Raw genomic sequence first — 19,759 nt, 5'->3', positions numbered from 1 at the left:
TGTGGTTTTCTAAGTCAATACCTAGCCTGGAGGGATCCATAAGATAGTTTAGTGGCACTTATTTCTATTTGAGTTTAACACCATTAGTTTAAACTGGACACTTTGTTAAGAGAAATTTTATTTCCTAGGAATTCATTAGTTGGGGGAATCACTGTATTGTGATAATTTTGAGTCCTAACTTCCCTAAGAGATCTCAGAAACTGCAATTTGGCTTATCATTTTCTGAGTACTAAAGCCATTTATCAGAAATTTACTTGGATAAATCAGGGAAATACTAAGTACATCCTATACATAAAAATACTTTATTTACAAACATAAACATATGCATCAGACAAAGCTAAAATACAGCACTGCACAGATATTAATGCTTTGAAAAGAAGGTTTAAGGTTAGAGTTATTCAACCTTTCTCATAGAGAGGTCTGAAAAAGGAGCGTCCCTACAGCAATCTGCCTTAATTGAAGTTTGCATCATGTTATCAAGGCAAAAAGTTAGAAGGAGCATCAGTGAGATCACTGAAAATTCAACTGGAACAAATTATGAAAAATTCTCCTGGCCAGAAGATCCAGGGTGGAGAATGTTGAGAATGTCCTCATCCCTCGTCACTTCAGCATTTCCCAAAGCTGATGTTACCAGGGTAGTAGATTCTTGGTGGGTGAATTCATCCAGCAGCTCAAGTATCTTCTAGAAGGAGGTGTTGTGAGGAATAGGGTTGAGGAAGAAGGAGAAATAGGGATGAACAGAATTTTGCGTTCTTGAGCAGGAAGTATATATCTATTCTTTTCTCAAGATATCACAAAGGAATTTAAAGTATTTTTTCTTCTGAATTCATAAAAAACAGAGGGGAAAGGAGAGGAGAAAATGGAGATCAAACGTATCACTTTAGGCATAGGAAGGAGAGGTTGAGGGACGGAGGGTTTATTGTCTCTCAAGTTATATCGTTCTGTGTGATCTTATTGAAGCTGGTGTCAAAGTCCCAGGGTACGGAAAGCATCTCTTAAGTCATCAATCTCATACAGTGGCTGTAAAAAGAGAAAGAGGAATGAGGGGTGAATGGTCTAATATGCAATCTTTGAGGAGGGAGTTGAAAGGGGTGAATAGGTCAAAGGAATGAGACTGAAGAAGATTAAAAAAGATACAGGACAGGAAAGAACGGAGATAAGGAGAAATTAAAGATAAATCTACAGAAGCATGGGGCTGAAAGATATAGATAATTTTTAAATAAGTAAAACCTTAAAAGAAGATAAGAGGAGAAAAAAAGAAGATAAAAGGAGAAAGGAACTAAAAGATGATCAAGAAGTAACAAAGGAACAATGCAAGAGAGAAAAATGAAGAAGAGATGAAGAATAAGAAAGGGGGTAAATAAATGTTCTCAGAGAAAGAAGGAGTGAACAGTCAAAAAGAGAGTAAGAGAAAAAGGCTCAAAGAAAGCTGGGGAGCAGGGAAGCCTCTTACCAAGAGGATACGCCGGAGTTGTCGAGACAGACGAACAGAATTTTCGTGCAATCCTTCCCAGGCTTTGAAGGTCCTCTCTCTATTTTCCACAAAGGTGTTCCAGCAATAAAAATAATCTTAGATAAAGAGGGGAGAAAAGTCAGGTCCCAAGTTAAAGAGGAGAAAGGAAATCACATTCTCTGTCTATAGGATAGGTGCATTGTTATGTAATTCTTATATTGTTAGTTTTCCACATAAGGAAGGTTTGAAACCTCACTCTCTACCGCCAAATAGATTGTGAGAGCTGCATTTTACACCAGAGGAAACAGCGGATTAAATAATCTGCTCAAGGTCAAACAAGTAGCAACTAACATAGTTAGGATCTGAATACAGGTCCTTAAACTCCAAATCCAACATTATTTCCAACACAATATCCATCCCTGGGTTCTGTGATTGATCTGTCACCCTCCATAGGCAGTATTTCATGCCTTTAACTATTTCCCTATAATACTCTAACCCTAATCTTTGTCCCTAAAGCCAAATTATGACCCAAACTTGAAACCTTTCCCCTTAAATCTGTCCTTACCTCAATGTCTAAATCCACTCTATCCCTACTTCCAATTAACCTAACTCTTGCATAATATTTTCTCCTCATATCTCTAGATCTTCAACCATTCTGACCTTTGAAAGTCATGATAGCAATTTGGACCCCAGCCCGGTGCAAACGTCGAAGTCCCTCTGGTTCAGCTTTCTTGTCCTCACAGAAGTAGAGACGGGCAGTGAAGATTCGAAGAGTTAGGTTAGGGTAGCAGCGAAGGAAGTTGGCCACATGCCGGGCACAATCATAGCAGGGACTCCATGAAGTGAACCATGTTACCCTATAGCATCGGCTAGGATCAAGGTCCCAGGCAGAGAAGTATTGAAGGAAGATCAATTCTACATGGCAGCCATTCTGAAGAGAGAAGAGAAAGTAGGAGAAAATTGTCAGAAGATATTTATTGGCCATATAGAGATGAAGTTAGAGGGAGTGGAGAGTACAGGCAATAATGTTACTTTACACAGAGCATACTTTACACAAAGACATTTGATTTATTTACTTGTACTAAAAAAAAAAAAACACCACTTTACTGAGTTTGAAGGAGAGAGTAATGGCCTGCCACTCCTAGAAATATTGGTGATATTGAAAATAATTGGTAATATTGAAAATCTACCTAAACTACTTTGTGTAATAGTATATTCAATAAAATCCTGTGATTCCCCATTATCCCTAGGATCAAATACAAAATCCTTTGTTGAATTTTCAAAGCCTTCACAATCTCACTCCAAATTACCATGTCCAGCCTTATTATATCCCACTCCCCTTTACATATCCTATGGTCCAGCCAAATCGGCCTTTTTGGTGCGTTTCACACACAATAAACTACCACTGGTCTCCATGCCTTTGTACAGGTCATCCTCCATACCTGGAATGCACTCGCTTTTTACCTCCTTCTCTTGTTCAGTCATTTTTCATGTTCAACTCTTTGTGGCCCCATTCGGGGTTCTCTCGGCAAAGATACTGGAGTAATTTGCCATTTCCTTCTCCAGTTCATTTTATAGATGAGGAAACTGAGGCAAACAATGTTAAGTGATTTGCCTGCCAGAATCACACAGCTAGTAAGTGTCTGAGGCTGGATTTGAACTCAGGACAATGAGTCTTTCTGACTCCAAGCCAAGTGTTCTACCCACTGCACCACCTAGCTGCCCATCCTCATCAACACCTCTTACAATTTCTGGTGCCTTTCTGGCTTAGCTCAAGCACCATCTTCTACATGAAGCCAATACTGATCCCTATCTCCTAGTGCCTACCCCCTAAAATTCCTTTGTGTTCATTTTATATGTATTTTATAAAGTCATTTAACTTCTCAGTGATTTAGGCCAGAGGTGTCACACACATGGCCCATGGGCTGCAAAAGACCCACAAAACTCCCAGGTGTGACGTAAATCAGATTAAAATGTAATTGAACAACAAACAAAATAAATAAAAATGCAATAAAGCATAAATAATACTACTATGTAGTTTTCTAAGTTAATATGTAGCCTACAGAGATTCCTATGTTTAGTGGTATTGTTTGTATTTGAGTTTATACCACTGATCTAGGCAACTTTCTAAGACTCTAAGTTGCAGAAAAAGGAGTTTCCCCTTCTGGGAGTTCCCAATATCATTGAATTCAGAGGCCCAGGCTCTATGCTATAATTTATATATGTAGAGGCAACAATGATTCAGGAACCTCTTCACTCTGGAAGTTTACTCCACCTCTGGGCTTCACACATTAGAAGTACCTTCTGCTCCTATGGCCTCTCTCTCTGATTGGTGCACTCCTTCCAAAACTTGACTAGCATGACATAGTGGATAGAGAGACAGGGTTGAAGTTAGGAAGACCTGAATTCAAGTCTCATCTTTGATATGTACTTGCTGTGATCCTGAGCAAATCATTTAACTGTTCAGAGCCCCCAGACAAGACTCTAAGACTATAAATTTCAGAGAAGATATCAATATGCATTGGAAAAAGAAGAATTAACAATCAGGATGTCCCTATGCCAATAAAAACATAGGTCCAGTCCCACTCCACATTTTTAATATACTTTTATATGTATGTATCTTTCCCATTAGGTCTAAGTTCCTTTCTTTTCCCAGGCAGCATTTATATAGCACATTAGTGTTTAAAAACACTTTTACAAATATTTTAATCTCATTTTAGCTTTGGGGGTAGATGCTATCATTATCCCCATTTTAAAGATGAAGAAATTGAGATAGAGGTTAAATGACTTGCTCAGGGTCACACAGCTAGTAAGTGTCTGAACTCATGTCTTCTTAACTCTTTTCAGGTCCAGAGCTCAATCCACTGTGCCACCTAGCTGCCCAATATTTGTTGATTGATAGATAGATTGTAGGGGGTAACTTCTGGGCAAAGTGGAAGAATAGAGTGAAAACATAGGTTGTGTGATAGAGAAAGGTGTGGGAGTGTGGATGGTGATAAATAATAATAGAATTGGTTGATTATGTAAGTACGTGGTAAATGTCTCATAGGTAGGAGTATAAGCAGTTATTTAGAATAAATGTAGCTAAAAATAAAGAAGAAAATTAACAAATCCCAATGCTCAAATGATTGGATCTCCAGTAGCTGGTTTAGCTCTAGACTGCTAGGAAGTACACTCTGATTGATACCTTGTTGCGAAGGAAGCCAAAGTCCAGTGAGAAGGAGGTGGCACTATCCCGACGTTTCACAACATAGCACAGGTAGGTTTCATGACGACCCCTAGCCCATCTTACATTTTTGAAGTGATAGAGGAATGTCCTTCGATTCATTAAAAGGCTGTGGACAAAAAGGAAAAGAAAGAACAGATTAGAAGAGTTTGTCTTTCCCTGCAGTCACTGTAGACATCAATTCAACTTAGAGTCATTCACCACTGGGGTCATACTTGACAGGGGAAATGCTATTGCTCCTTTGCTACAGGCCTGAAAAATATTCAGATCTATTTCCTTGAGACTGGAACATGGAAAAACTATTATTTAGGTCACTTGAAAAGTAACTTATTGCTTCAGTAATTGGCTGATTCCTTCAGACCCTGGAGGGACCTATTTTATCAGGAGGTAGAATCACAGAAGTTTTATAACCTAGTATTTTCTCCAGTAATCACACAGTAAGTGTGTTTCTCAAATTATTGAATTATACTCACTTATCCCATGTCCTCCTCTTTTCATTTATACCCCCTAAATACTTCCCTTTGTCGTGAATCACAGTAGTGAATTTTCTGGTCTCATTTCCCTCTTCACAACCAACAGAACTTTAGCAATGTTCTCCTCAGAATGTCATGTCTGATTTAATTAAACATGATATGCTGGACCTCAAAGAGAATTGTTTTATTTCTCTTGATCCTATAAATCAACCAGCACCTCTTCCAAGTACCTATTATGTACAAAGACTCATACTGTGTCAAATGTACTAAAGATTTGTAAGAATATAAGTATAATAAGCAATGATGGTGGTGATAATGATGATATGGGAAAGATAACACTAATTATATCAAAATATATAACTCCCATTTTAAAGTTTTTCTAGGTTGCCTTATATTGTTCAGTATATAAAATAAGTCCAATTTTCAACCCAGAATATTGCTCAAATGCATTCCAGTAAACCTATAAAGAAAAATCCTTAATGGAGATTTTTTTGTAGCATGTGTATATATGTATGTGTGTTGAAGGACAAACATGGATGGAGGTGAGGAAGATGAGAAGGGGCATCATTTGAAGTTACAGAGTTGGCAGAAGAATTCCTTTTCCTCACCTACCTAGTGGTCTATTTAATGAAGTTGTTGAGTCTTGTTAACCCTGACCAATCTTCTTTCATTGTCACCTCATTCTTTGTCCTCTGTAAATTAAATTAAGTAGTCAGAGTATGGTGTCTTATGTCTATGGTCCCTGCTGCTGGGGACGCTGAGGTTAGTGGATCACTTGACTTCCGGGAGTTCTGAGCTTCAGTAGGACTAAAGCTGATTAGGTGTCTACACCGTCTGGCATCAATATGATGAAACTCCTGAAGCAGGCTTCCAAGTGAGGGGTGAACCAGCCCAGGCAAGAAAAAGAGAGCAAATTAAAAGTTCCATGCACAGCCACTGCATTTCCATCCTGGGAGAGATAAGGAGACTCAATTTCCAAAACAAAAAAATTAAATGAGGCAGTTTGTTGCATTAGAAAGAACAATAGACTGGGAAATACAAGTTCTAGTCTGTGCTGTACCACTAACTACTTCTCATTAACTGCCTGTGTGATTTGGACAAATCCACTTTATTCCTCAGGGCCTCAGTTTCCTCAACTTTAAAATAAGGGGATCAGATTCAGAGGTATCAAATTCAAAGCCATCAACATTCCTGAGTACTGCCCAAACCAGACTAAAATGTAATTGGGAAATGTTAAAAATATAAATAAAAATACAACAAAACATAGATACTATAAATCTGTATTCAAATATGATGCTACTGGGATCTGTTTCTGTTTGAGTTTGACACCATTGGATTAGATGACATCTAAAATGGTCCTAATATTCTATGAGTTCATGAAATTAACATTTCTCCTGCCAACATGAAGAATCCCTTCACAGACTTTTTCTCATTCTCCATGTAGATTAGTAGGTCTTTTTATAGCTGCTCTTCCTGTCACAAGTAAAATGAGTTGCATGACCTTTCATCTTTCTTCGGGTTTTCTCACCTCCCTCTTACTCTATCTCCCAGCCCTCTCTACTTACCAGCTAAACAGCAGGAACTTTCTATTTCTCACAGATTTTATATAGAAAACTATCCCCTCCATGTATCTCACCAGAATGAGGAGGATTTTTTGAAGACAGTTTTTAAATGTTCAAATTGTCATCAGCTACTCTGAACAGCTGTGCTCCCTGAGGTAGAACACTAGCTGCTTCCTTAACAATGCAAACCAGAATCAAATGGGTTTAAAATAGCCTTAATATAGTGATTCTCTCCTATAGTGACCAAATTGAGTGAATATTGCAGAGATTTTATATTTCCCTTGGGAGACTTGCATTAGATCAGTGGCCCCCAACCTTCTTGAGTAAAAGGACTTCTTCCTAACATATAAAAAAAAATCTCATGAAGTCTTACATGATAGTTGTTGTGCTATAAGCGATATTGAATGAAAAAATACTTAATGACAAGAGGTTGGTGTGAACTCATTAATTAAATTTTCATTTCATACTAATAAATATAATAGCTTCTATGTACTGATGAAAAATAGTGATATATACATATGAGAAACATATCATTTATTCAGCCTATACAAGGTGTAATTGCTTATTTATTATACTGAGTCACACTGGACATTTCGTTAGAGCTAAATATGGATCAAAATGATAATACTTGATAAGAATACTTGAAATAACTCCAAGGCACTCCCAGGGGGCCCACATATTGGAAATCACTGTATTAAACATTGGTCATTTGCCAAATTTTGCCTTTATCTCTGTCTCTATTTCTGTCTCTATTTATGCTTCTGATAGTCCTTTTTCATCTATCAGTCTTTCTTGCTTCAGAGAGACCACTTTTTTCTCTTCCTTTAACTATTTCACTCTTTTTCCCATGAAATTCATTCTCTTCTTTTCCTTATTTTTCTCTCTCTGCCCAGCCTTATCAAAAGTCACTTCCCCTATTACCTAATTTGCATTTCATTAGAAACAAGCACTGGACTCTGCCACCTCAAAGTAGCTCTAACCCAAGCATTATTGACCGAGAACTGAACTTTAAAAAGTAGGTAACCACAAGGGTTAAAGACAAGTAGCTCTAACCCAAGCATTATTAACCAACACCTGAACTTTAAAAAGTAGGTAACCACAAGGGTTAAAGACAAGTAGGAACACTCCACAAGAGTTTGCCTTCAAATATATGGTACTGAGTTTAGTTATTCCAAGCCATAAGAAAGTCTTAAATAGCTCACCTTGATTGGTAACTATCCGGTATAGGTACCATATACATGAAGCATATGGATAAGGTAGATAATATTGTAATATAAAATGAATATTCATCCTTTTGAATAGTTATCCAACAAGTCAAAATCATTTGTTGTATAAAATGGATTATTATCACTATTGTTCAAAGCAATATAAAATTTTAAGACAGAAATTTTGATTGAAAATTCATATGCATTGGGAATGAGAATAGAAACTGAGACTACAGGAAAAAAAAAAACCTGCACAAAAAATCCAGAGGGTTTTGGCCCTGAGATTTAGACAGAAACTCCCTAGTTTCCTCATCTGTAAAATTAGGGGCTTGGAATAGATGACCTTTGAGGCTATAGTTTTAAGATCCTATGTACTAGTAAAAATAAATAAATACGGAGAGAGCTAAGGAATATGAATGGAGAGATGTAGAAAAAGTTTAACACAAACAAACTTTGAACCTGAAAGAAAGCGGAAAATATCAGGGAGAAATGAGTCAGATGAAAATGACCAAAAAGAAAAGAGAGAGAAAGAGAAGACCAAAGATAGATGCTCATGACTCAGATTCATTCTGAGCAAAAAGCCAGAGAAAGCAAGTGAACATTTTCACTTACTTTTGCTATGAATTGCCCTGGTCTGATCTGTAAGGAGGCTGCCTCTTTACCTGTCCATGACTGTGATGGGGGATTAGGGGGTCTTTCTTGGCTCCCTGGAAGTCTTGGAGCTAGAGGAAACTGTTGCTTCAACCACTGCTGCTCCACAGGCGTATCTGTCTACCTTTCAAATCCAAACATTCAAATTTAAGCTTACCCTTCAGTGCTCCTCCCCCTGTACCCCATACCACATACCTTGCATCAGCATGTTCCTCCTGATTTGGGTATCTTAAAGGGGGAGGAGTTGTCCAAAAGTATAGTGGTAAGGGTTAAACAACTGGGGAGAGTTAGGCTTAGTTTCTGGGACTGCATCTCTGAATCTTCTGCCTCCATCACCAAAGGATGCAAAAGTCTAAATCCACACACAAAGTTCAGGATCAGGCTATTTTAAAATTTTCAGCATTTCATCACTGTTTAATTAGTAATAATAATAATAATAATAATTGAACTTTGCATTTAAATAACATGCTATTCCATGAGTAAAAATAGCTTTAGTCTAGTACCTCAACATCGCTATGAAATAAGAGCAAGGTACTGACATCTTCATTTTGTTGAAGTTCAACATAACATAGGATCAAGTAGATTCCAGACCACTGCTTCCCAGTACAGTACTTTTTTTTCTGGATATCATTGCTACACTACACTGCAGCACTGAACTGTTGCCCAAAATAATCATTCCTTTTGGTACTACATTTCACTACCAAATTATTTCAAAAATATAAGTGACCCTAAACAGACAAAATCTTCTTGTGTTGGTCAGGTGATTTCTATGCATTTGGAGAAAGATTGAGTATTTTTTCCAACATAGAAAATTTCATTCTTTCCCTAAGACAGGTTAAACTTTAGAAGATTCCCCACTCCAAATATTCTGACCCTCTCCCATATTAAAATTAAACATCCATCATTTCCATTTCATTAATCATAACCAAAATTCAACCTTTGTTGACCTTATATCTTCATTCTTGAGGCCAAGAGACTATCTTTTGCAAATCTCTCAAGTTAAAAAAAAACAATCAGACTCTGATTGGTTAAGAAGGTTCTATAAGGCAGGATGTTTAAAAAGTGAAGCACCAACCTCACAGGATTAGTACTTGTGCAGGTAGGTATAGGAGAGACCATGTGCATATAACGGAGATAATCAGGAGAGCCCCCTCCAACCCCCCCTTTTTATTCTGACTGGGATGCTTCACAGGGAGTTAAGTATGTATCCTGCCCACTTCTAGTTACACATACGCTCTGGCTGGGTCATTTTCCATGGAGCTAAGCACGAATCTTGAACAACTCTAGAGGGCCTATGTTTAGATCATGATAGGACCACCACTTCTGATGACACATGGTCTCTGGCTTCTTACTAAAGGGTATATATGGTCAAAAGTTCCTAATTGTTTCTTTGGTCCCTGTGGTTGAGGGGCTGGGGTAAAAGAGGAAAGCAAGCAAAAAGAGGATGGGAACAGCCACTCAGTAAGCTTTAAAGGAAAAACATTTTCTACAATCACTCCCTCTTCTCATCAATCAAATCTGTTGGGAGAGAGGGAGAGAATCTTGAACTTTCCTCTTTCAGAACCTCCTTTTCCCAACAGCAATGGTTACTGAATGTTTCCTGAATGTTCTCTGAAAAGTCACCAGAGATCACAGTGCTTGAGTTCTTGAATAGGCTGGATGGAGAATTTGGTGGTGCAGAGGGTATGTATATATTTCCAGTTCCTCGGTGATTTTTATCAAGAGAAATATGGTTTATGACTTTCTGGTACAGTAGCAAAGGATGTTCCAGAGGGTGGTTATCAAAGGACTAGTGCCTGTGAAATAAAAGGACATTAGACTTGCCCAAGTGAATAAGGCATTGTTATATGACAAAATCTTATGGTTTCACCTATCAATTAGTGAGCAGCTAGGACAGTCTCTTGGTTGCTTAGAGGTTGCTTGATACCCTTGGTCAAAAAAATAGAGATGAAAATGATAGAAAAAGAGAGGAGACAAGCCCAGATCATCTCTGAAGTTATGGGTGGTTGAGACTAACAGAGAAATCACTTTAGTTTAAATACACCTTGCTGAAGAAGTTTGGACTAAGATACAGAAGATGAACTAGGGACCAGAGCTATCCATCCTGGGAGAACCAAAAGTCAAAGGAAGTCTACTTTGAAAGCAACACTTACAGAGTATGGCCAAAGAGGTCAGGATGTCTTCTGCTACAAATATGACTTAATGGTCATGAAAGTACTATCAGCCCTCTAAAGTAGAATCCAGACTGGGTTTGTCAGAAACCAAATTCTGCTGGACTGTCATTAGAAAACCAAAACAGAATTAAGAATGGGGGCCACTCCAGCCCTGAAAATTATATCCATAGCCCCAACATTTCCTGAGTCATTTTCCCCTGAATTCACAGGCGTGGGTACATCAGCAACACTGATGATTTAGGGTGTGTCTTGTGCTGGACAAAGGACGCAAAGTAATTCTTATACTCCAGTGTTTTTAAGAACATAGCTTATACCTCTAAAGCCTCTGCAGGGGCAAACCCTCTAAGAACTGAGTCAGATGTACTATCTATATTTGAGTTATATCAGAGTGAGCTTGGAGTCCTCTAGTAAAGTCATTAATATTAATAAGAAGTAGATATCATAGCCTTGGTATGTCCAGAGGAAGTATACATCCTTTAGGATCAACTCAAGACTGTTCAAAGTACTGGCAGAGTATTTATTGTAGGCAGGGAGCTGAGGCTTGACACCCTGACAATCCATGCCTCTTCTATAGAAATTTACATGAAAATAGAAGATATTGCAGAGAAAGAGATTTTCCAGGGATGCTGAAGTCTGTAAGACAGGGGGTAGAACTAGGGGAGTTTGACTTTAGAGAGTCTGAAGTGCCTGAAGAATAGAAGGATCACCCAAGGAAGAAAGAGCAAGAACTACCAGATTCTTAGTGTATGACTGTGATGTGTGGTGTGGACATGGGATGAACCACAAAATCCACTCAAATATAACATCCCGTACTGGGCTTTGAAAGACTAGCCTCTTCCTACTTTCCCAGTATTTTATTCACCTCAGTATACTGTACAATTCTGTGACACTGGCCTTCTTGCTGTCCCTCAAAGGTAGCTAGGAGGCACAATGAACAGAATACTGGACCTGGAGTCAAAAAGACTTTAAGTCGAATCTTAGGTCAAAAGACTAGCTGAGCAACTCTGGGCAAATCACTTAACTTTTTAACTTAAACACTTAATTTTTCTAGTCTGTAAAATGGGGATAATTATAGCACCTACCTCCCAGGTAGGTGTGATTATTGTAAGGATAAAATGAGATAACATTTGTAAAGCACTTCGCAAACCTGAAAGTGCTAAAAAATGCTTAGCTTTTATCATTTGAACATAGTGTTCCATCTATTGACTCTGTGCTTCTTCAGTAGCTGTGCCCTAACCCTGTAATACTCTAGCTCCTCATCTCTGATGCCTCCTAGTTCCTTCAAGATTCAACTCAACTCCCACCTTCTGTGAGAGGTCTTTCCAAGTTACCTTGGGAGAAAAGCACATGGACATAGTTGTTTGCATACTGTCTCCACCTTTAGGATGTGAGCTTCTTGAATGCAAGAAGAATGTTATTGACTTTGTTTGTATCTCTAATGCTTAGAACAGCATCTGGCACATTGTTCAGTTATTCAGTTGAGTCCAACTCTTTGGGGGTTTCCTTGGCGAAGATATTAGAGTAGTTTGCCATATCTTTCTCCAGTGGATTAAGACAAACAGAGGTTAAGTGACTTGCCCAGGGTCACACAACTAGAGAGTGAGGTTGGATTTAAATTCAGGTCTTCCTGACTCCAGGCCCATAGCTCTATCTACTGAGCCACCTAGTTGCCTCCTGGCACATAGGAGAAGCTTGATAAATGCTTGTTGACTGACTGGCCTCAACAAATCTCTACCTTTTCTGAGAGCAATCTCAGAAAATTTCCCTTTCAGATGGAAGACCTCAGAAACCACAAGAAGGCATCACCACAGAGCCCCATGGATCATACATTTCACCCATAGTGGTAATACAATTGGTAAAATCAATCATCAAATATTTATGAATACAGAAGAATGGGAAGAACCAGATGTGTGGGGATTATCAGACTTTGAATAAAAGAACTAAAGTGAACCAATATACCATGACACAAATTTGAGATATTCTAAATTATCTGTTAGTCAGTCCATGGTTTTCAGTGCTGGACTTGAACTGGGGATATTATCAGATCTCCATGGTAGAGGAAGATAAGGAAAAGATGTCCATTATCTGTCCAATGAGATTCTGTCAGTTTAAGTGCATGCCTTAAGGAATTTGAGGCCTCCTATCAGTTTTCAATGGCTCATGGAAAAGGTAGTCGATAGCATTAACTACTTGGCTATATTGATGTATATGGATATATTTGGAAAGACATTGGAAAAGCATGAGGAACAATTACTAAGCGTGCTAGATAGATTAACACCTGCTAGTTTGAAGTTTTCAGCTGCCAAACAGTTCTGTGACAATTTAAGTATATAATCACATCACATCTTAATGGGGATTACCTGTCTTGAGAAGATAGGCAAGCTAATCACTCGGACACATTCAAAGACATCTATAGAATTTTTGAGAGCTGAAGACTTTTCTAGGATTCAGTGACTATTATGGGAAGTTTGTGGAGAACTAGGGCATTGTTATCAAGTCTCTATTAACTCATTCATGAGTGTATAGATGAGAGAAAGAAAGGAAAGAAGGAAAGAAGGAAGGAAGGAAAGAAAGAAGGAAGGAAGGAACAAAGGAACAAATGAAGAAAGGAAGGAAGGAAGGAAGAAAAAAGAAAGTAAGGAAGAAAGAAAGATAGAAAGGAAGAAAGATAAGAAAGAAGAAAGGAAAAGAAAGAAAGAGAGAAAGAGTTAACTCTGTCCTGAACTCTCTGATCAAGGTTGAAATTTTGAAGCAAACTCCATGACTACATGGAAGTATTTGCTTTGGCAGGAATCAAATCTAGAAATATACCTTATTATCTTCAGGGGAACACATGGCCAGTGTACTTTAATCATACACTGATAAACACAGAAGAAAACCCTCGGGCCTTAGTAGAAGGACTTGGGTCAACCGTTTTGAAATGTCAGCATGTGACAGTTCTAGTTCATGCAAATAATGTCATCAAAAACAAGGCCACAGGCTTTACTCTGTATCTGCTAACATTTGGGCAAAAGTCATGTTTGTCCATTAATTTGACTTGGAGGCATTTCAGAAGGTAGAGAGAATGAGGGAGATGCAAAACAAGTATATCTCTTAGGTGAGAGATCAGTTGAAAGAGACATACTAGCTGTAGTATCAGTTCAGGAGAATCCAAAGAAGAATAAGCAAATGCACCATGTATTTTGGATAATCGCTTGTGACTATGCCGTAGTCACCAATTAATGAATGTTTATAATGTATGTTTACAGACATATCCATAAAACTGGTGATTTTTGCAGTGACAGCAAAGTTTTTATTTAGGTGGAAGATAAAAAGGGTATTTCCATAGTATTTAAGTTCTCACATTTCTAGAAATCAATGAGCCCATAGTCCTCATGAGTAGACTCTGAAAGATGAAAAGCTTAAAAATCAGAGTGATAGCCATTTAGGGGTGATACATATGAGGCACAAAGCCATGCAAGTTGACAGAAGAGAAGCAAGGTCCAATCAAGAATAGAGAAGACTTACACAGAATAGCATGGTCATCATGTACCCAAATCCCAGTGTTTCATCTGGACCATGACGTCTCCAATTCTACCATTCTTCATTCAGCACCAAAGAAGATTCTAAGAGAGATTTTTCTACAAAAAGGAGCAGAGCCAAGTAAGATCCATAATTCTTGGCTCAAACATTGTACAGTGGAGCATGAATTACTAGCAAAATATTTTACGGGGCAGCTAGGTGGCTCAGTGGATAGAGTACCAGCTCTGAAGTCAGTAGGACCTGAGTTCAAATCTGGCCTCAGACCAAACACTTGACACTTACTAGTTGTGTGACTCTGGGCAAGTCACTTAACCCCAATTGACTAAAAAAAAAAAAAAAGATTGAACGGCAAAATATTTTACCAGCTTCTTCTCAGACACAAACCTGATCCTACCTTTCATCATGGAGGGTATCACGTATCGACTACCAAAAATGAGGACACTACTGATCCCTGCAAATATACACCAATTAAATGTTTATATTATCCTGATTGGTGACTATCTCACTGAACCACTGTTTCAGAAAAACCCAGTCATGCTTCACTTCATACCCCGCTCTCTGGCCATCTCCTTTCTCCACAGCCCTACCAACTACCTTACCACTTAGTTTGTACCTTTCTCCATCTCTGGCCCCCATTCCCTACGTGTGTTGTATCTCCCAGTAAAGTCTAAATTCCTTGAGGTTAGGTACTGTCTTTGCTTTCGTATTTGTAACCCCATCACTTAGCATAATGCGTGGCGCACAGTAAACAGGTAACAAGTTCTCTTTAATTCATTCACATGCTTTATGCAAACCATTCACAGCTTTTATCACTAAAAAAATCTATATAAAATAAAATATTATATTGACTGTAGGGCAAAAAAAAAGGTGTCATAGAAAGTCCCAGGGGTATAAAAAAGACTTATTTTTTTGTTCAATAATTATTGAACAAGACACTTGAAAGCATCATAATTTTTATTAATTGTATTATTATTAGTTTATTAGTACCTTTATTAATTATTGCAAAGTTTTTTATTCAATTCCACATTCATGGTTAAATTGTGTATTGCAAATATGTAAAATAGACCTAAATATAGTGAAAACCATAGGATATTTAAAGTTCACATGGAAAACTATTTTCTAATTAAAACATAACACCAATATAATATTAATATAAAATATGGGATTTTTCAAGAAACAGTTTAAGTCTATTAAGGCTCTTCTTAGATTTAAATCCATTATCATTTCTCTGAAATAGAACTAAGTATGGTTTCCAAATTAAATAAACAAGTTTAAAAAAACCTACAGAAATTGTTTTGGAACAAGTAGATCACTTCATCAAGGAATAATAAAAGCTAATAATAGGTATATGCAATTAGAATCAACATAGAATATAACCAAAAGTGGTTTACCTCCAGATGGAGCCTAGAAACAGCTGAAATCCAAAAGTAGAATCAAATTGGATTATATTCACATTTATTCAGCATATATACATATGTATGTACATATACATACAAGTATATACATATACAAATAATGAAGCAGCAAGTAAATGTCTATCATGCTCATTTGATTATGGAAATGAAGATATTTATGAAGGCAATTTAGGACTAGGTCATCACTACCAGAAATTACAAGAGCTCTCCTTAAGAAACCTAAACTTAGTAATCAATAAAGATTAATTATATAAGGAGATGGTAGAAACTGTGAAATGCATCACTGCAAGTTACAAAATTTAGCAGCTATTGAGTATTTCACAATACAAGACCTGATGGTATCAAAAAGTTCACTTTCTTTAATGGAAAGAAAACAAATCCCCATGTTTAAATTCAGAATTCAATATATCCTGGAGAACTCAACCAGTAAACTGTAATGGAACTAGATAATTATTATACACCAAGACATTGTCATCAGTCATACTGGATATAATTATAATATTGATCCAAAAATTTATCCATATAATATTGATCTATAAAAATTGAACAACAACATTTTTTATAGATGTTGTCATACCAAACACCCAAAATCAGCAAGATGAATGCAATTAAATGCTTTCAAAACATGGAGACCTAGCAGAAGAAATCAAAATCAACGTGTGAACAGATGAAATACAATATAATCTTCATCATTCTGTCTGTGCCAAAGATGCTTTCAGTGACCCTACAAAAGATAAGCTTTTATCCCAATACTTTTATTCAACTACAAAAAAAAGTCACTTTATCTACTTGCACAACCATCTGTGGAACATTAAACAGAAAAGAATAATAACAGCATAGCTACTTGTCCTATTCTCTTTTCTTTTTGAACTCCACGGAACAAAATGAAACAAACATGTTTTGTACTATAAAGATGTAACCAGGTGGCACAATGGATAGAGCTCTCCTAGAGTCAGAAAAACATAAATTGAAATTCGACCTTTGACATTTACTAGCAGTGTGACCCTGGGCAAGTCACTGAGCCTCTGTTTGCCTCCATTTCCTCAACTGTAAAACGGGGATAATAACAGCACCTACTTCATAGGGATGTTATAAGGATCAAATGAGATAATATTTGTGAAGCACATAGTACAATGCCTAACACATAGTAGGCACTATATAAATGTTTATTCCCTTTTTTCATAATGACAACAATGACATGTCTACCATGCATGTCTCAACTCTCCATCAGGTATCCTACAATTCTGTTTCCCCAGAGATTATTCAGATTCTATTTGTTATGTTTGCCCCAGACATATGCACTATTCAACAATCTCTATGGGTTTTCCTGAACCTTAAACAATCTTAATAAACTTAGTGGGGTTTTTTTTTTTACTATATTGTGCGCTAAACTCAATTGTTTTGAGTAATTATGCAGAGCTCTGCAATGTGTTGGTAACAATCAACACAAGAAATCTGGAAGAGGATACCGAACAATTGAAAAAATCAGAGACATTTCTACTCCTTAAAAAAAAAGGCAGTCAAGAAAAGAATAACTATTTATCCATATACCCACTTCATCTCTCCAAGATCTTTTTGAGAATAATTTACCCATAGGTGAGGGACATGTTTGACAAGAAAGAAGGGGCTAGTTTTGCAAACAATATTCTATAGCAGAACACAGTTTTACAGTCAACCAAACTTAAAAGGGGAAGAGAATATAAAATCTCATTATGCTGTGATTATATAAAATTAACTAGAACAAACCATAGCTTTAAAAGTTTTCTTCCAAAAGAGTGTCTACTATATCTATATATATAGATATAGAGATACATAGAAAGATAGAGAGATATAAAATAATTTTTAAAAGTCATTGATGGATAAAACAACAGAAATAACAATTTAAAGATCTTCTCCTCTGCTTATTCATATCAACCAAAGCATGCATAATGGGAGGACTGGCCAATAAAGAGGCAGTCCTTAGAACATGCTTAGATTTGCCCTTCTTGGTGAATTATACAAAGCATGTAGAAATATTCCCTGCCTAGTTCTAGCACAACACATGAAACTTGGGGGATCCATTTTCTAGATATGAGTGATGGAGAAATTGGTAAGGTAAAACATTCTAATTGACTGTGAAGATGGAAAAATTAATAACTCAAGAGGTACTGAATCAGGTTTAGGTTCACACACAGAAGGGACAGCATTGATCTCTCAATTTTCTCTTCCCTCATAGCTAATAAGACAGAACTACTATGATCTGTCATTTGAGAAAGTGTCAGCAAGATGTATTCTCCCACTCAGATCACTTGAAGCACATAGTGCCTCTGTTTCTTTCACAATTATTCTTTCCTGAACTCAGGCAAGCAAGAGATCAGAAAGAGACTTGACCACATTGCAGTCTTATGAACTTTGATGGCTCTTCTGACCTATGAGAAATCCTCCTAGAAAATGAAGTCAGTAGCAGATTCTACCAGAGATAGTACCAATGGCCAACAACAGAAGAACCTACAGATGGATGATGGAAGAAAGACACCTGCAGACAGCAGCAGCTTCAGGAATCAAGACTTCTCACAATGGAGAAAAGTTCAACATTAACTTTAGAAAGGCAAGAAGACTTGCCTTTAGCCACTAGAGCTATAGCTTAAAAGGAACCTTATAAGGACTCTATAAATGGAAAAAGGATTTCTAGGTTTCAGAGATATCCCTTGGCCATATGTATTATCCATATGTGTGTCTCACTACCTTTGTACATTAATATAAGCCCAGAAGAATACACCTTCAGGTTGGGAGAATGTTTTATAGCAATTGTTCTTGGTATACATTCTGAGTGAATACATTTTCTAAAAGCTAATAGAATTCAACTAGCTGATAACAGAGAGCACATCAGATAGGGAGATATCTGGAAACCCAACACCTCAGAGTTACACTGAGAGGAAACATAGTCATTGCCTTCTGGGGACTCAATCACGAGTCCAAGTGCCCAGTTAGGGAAGGGACCCTTGGATCAGAGATAAACAAAGAGAAGTAAAGGCTCACCAAAAGTGTTTATCTCCATATTCAGATGTATCCAGAACAGAGCTCAAATGTAAGATGGATTCTTTATAGCTAGTGATAAACTCTAAATACTCCTGTTTACAGTTAACATATTCGTTGAATTTAATGTGCTGAAAAATAAGTGATTATCCATTTTATCCTGCATACGAAAGGGCTTCTCCTTTTTCGGTTCCTGGCTTCCCAGATGACCAAGAAGAGAAGGAACAACGGGCGCGCCAAGAAGGGCCGCGGCCACATGCAGCCCGTCAGCTGCACCAACTGCGCCAGCTGCGTGCCCAAGGACAAGGCCATCAAGAAGTTCGTCATCTGCAACATCGTGGAAGCCGCGGCCGTCAGGGACATCTCCGAGGCCAGCGTCTTCGACTCCTATGTGCTGCCCAAACTGTATGTGAAACTGCATTACTGTGTGAGCTGCGCGATCCACAGCAAGGTAGTGAGGAATCGGCCCAGAGAGGCACGAAAGGATCGGACACGTCCACCCCTCTTCAGACCTGCTGGTGCTGCCCCCAGACCCCCTCCAAAGTCTATGTAAAGAGCTATCTGCCCATCAACATTCCTGAACTGATCAGAGGAAAATAAAATGGTTGGTCAACCTTAAAAAAAAAAAAGAAAAAGAAATGAAGAAAAGGGCTTCTCATAAAGTCATTACCTTGATTTAGTAGAGAAAAAAAAAAACAGTGAAAGAAGCAGTCAACATTTTCAAAGAATTTACCATTCTGTAGCCGTTCCTGAAACTCTGGAGTTGTTCCATATGCCTTACGGTATAAGAATAGGGAGTTTGGGGGGATGTAGTAGTTTTCCTACTGGGATAGCTCTCTCTTTGTACCATCCTTCACATTCATCTCCCCCTCCCCACCACACTACAACTACCATTTTAAAAAAAAACTTCAGGAAAACCCAGTGACCTTATTTTTAGCAAAATTTCTGTCGAGGGACCCTCTTTGAACATCTGGATGCTACCATCTGGAAAGCACACTTCATGGGAGCAACAAAGTAAGGTTTCATTCTGGCAAGAAAGTGAAGCCGAGATATTCCCCTAAGC

At 37.7% G+C, this 19,759-nt stretch overlaps 2 protein-coding genes across 4 annotated transcripts; one reads left to right on the top strand and one right to left on the bottom strand.

The window, feature by feature from the left end:
- Positions 1-331: 331 nt before the first annotated feature.
- AICDA (activation induced cytidine deaminase) lies at positions 332-8,676 on the bottom strand. Of its 3 annotated transcripts, XM_027838778.1 has the most exons (6): positions 8,582-8,676; positions 5,765-5,844; positions 4,641-4,788; positions 2,114-2,384; positions 1,454-1,569; positions 332-1,020 (listed from the first exon to the last, which is right to left on the bottom strand). In XM_027838778.1, the coding sequence occupies exons 3-6, from the start codon at positions 4,779-4,781 to the stop codon at positions 967-969; spliced, it is 582 nt and encodes a 193-aa protein (XP_027694579.1). In that variant the 5' UTR covers positions 4,782-4,788; positions 5,765-5,844; positions 8,582-8,676; the 3' UTR covers positions 332-966. The 3 variants fall into 3 exon arrangements, with proteins under 3 accessions (XP_027694579.1, XP_027694578.1, XP_027694577.1); XM_027838777.1 differs by lacking the exon at positions 5,765-5,844 and having other exon boundaries at positions 8,532-8,676; XM_027838776.1 differs by lacking the exon at positions 5,765-5,844.
- Positions 8,677-18,901: 10,225 nt separating this feature from the next.
- On the top strand, positions 18,902-19,316 carry LOC114025385 (40S ribosomal protein S26-like). The gene has a single exon (XM_027838826.1). The coding sequence runs from the start codon at positions 18,902-18,904 to the stop codon at positions 19,247-19,249; it is 348 nt and encodes a 115-aa protein (XP_027694627.1). The 3' UTR covers positions 19,250-19,316.
- The last annotated feature ends 443 nt before the right edge of the window (positions 19,317-19,759 follow it).

Source organism: Vombatus ursinus, unplaced genomic scaffold (assembly GCF_900497805.2).
Source record: "Vombatus ursinus unplaced genomic scaffold, bare-nosed wombat genome assembly UNPS02014830.1, whole genome shotgun sequence".
NCBI classification, from domain to species: domain Eukaryota; kingdom Metazoa; phylum Chordata; class Mammalia; order Diprotodontia; family Vombatidae; genus Vombatus; species Vombatus ursinus.
Note: the sequence above shows the minus strand (reverse complement) of the source record. Positions and strands in the feature narration are given on the sequence as shown.

Bases quoted from the DNA above. Each gene is read 5' to 3' on its own strand.
- LOC114025385 (XM_027838826.1), top strand. From the start codon at position 18,902: ATGACCAAGAAGAGAAGGAACAACGGGCGCGCCAAGAAGGGCCGCGGC.
- AICDA (XM_027838776.1), bottom strand. The intron at 1,570-2,113 runs GTCAGAATGGTT...TCTTTATCTAAG, and splicing joins TGCTATCATGACTTTCAAAG to ATTATTTTTATTGCTGGAAC. The intron at 1,021-1,453 runs GTAAGAGGCTTC...CTCTTTTTACAG, and splicing joins AACTCCGGCGTATCCTCTTG to CCACTGTATGAGATTGATGA.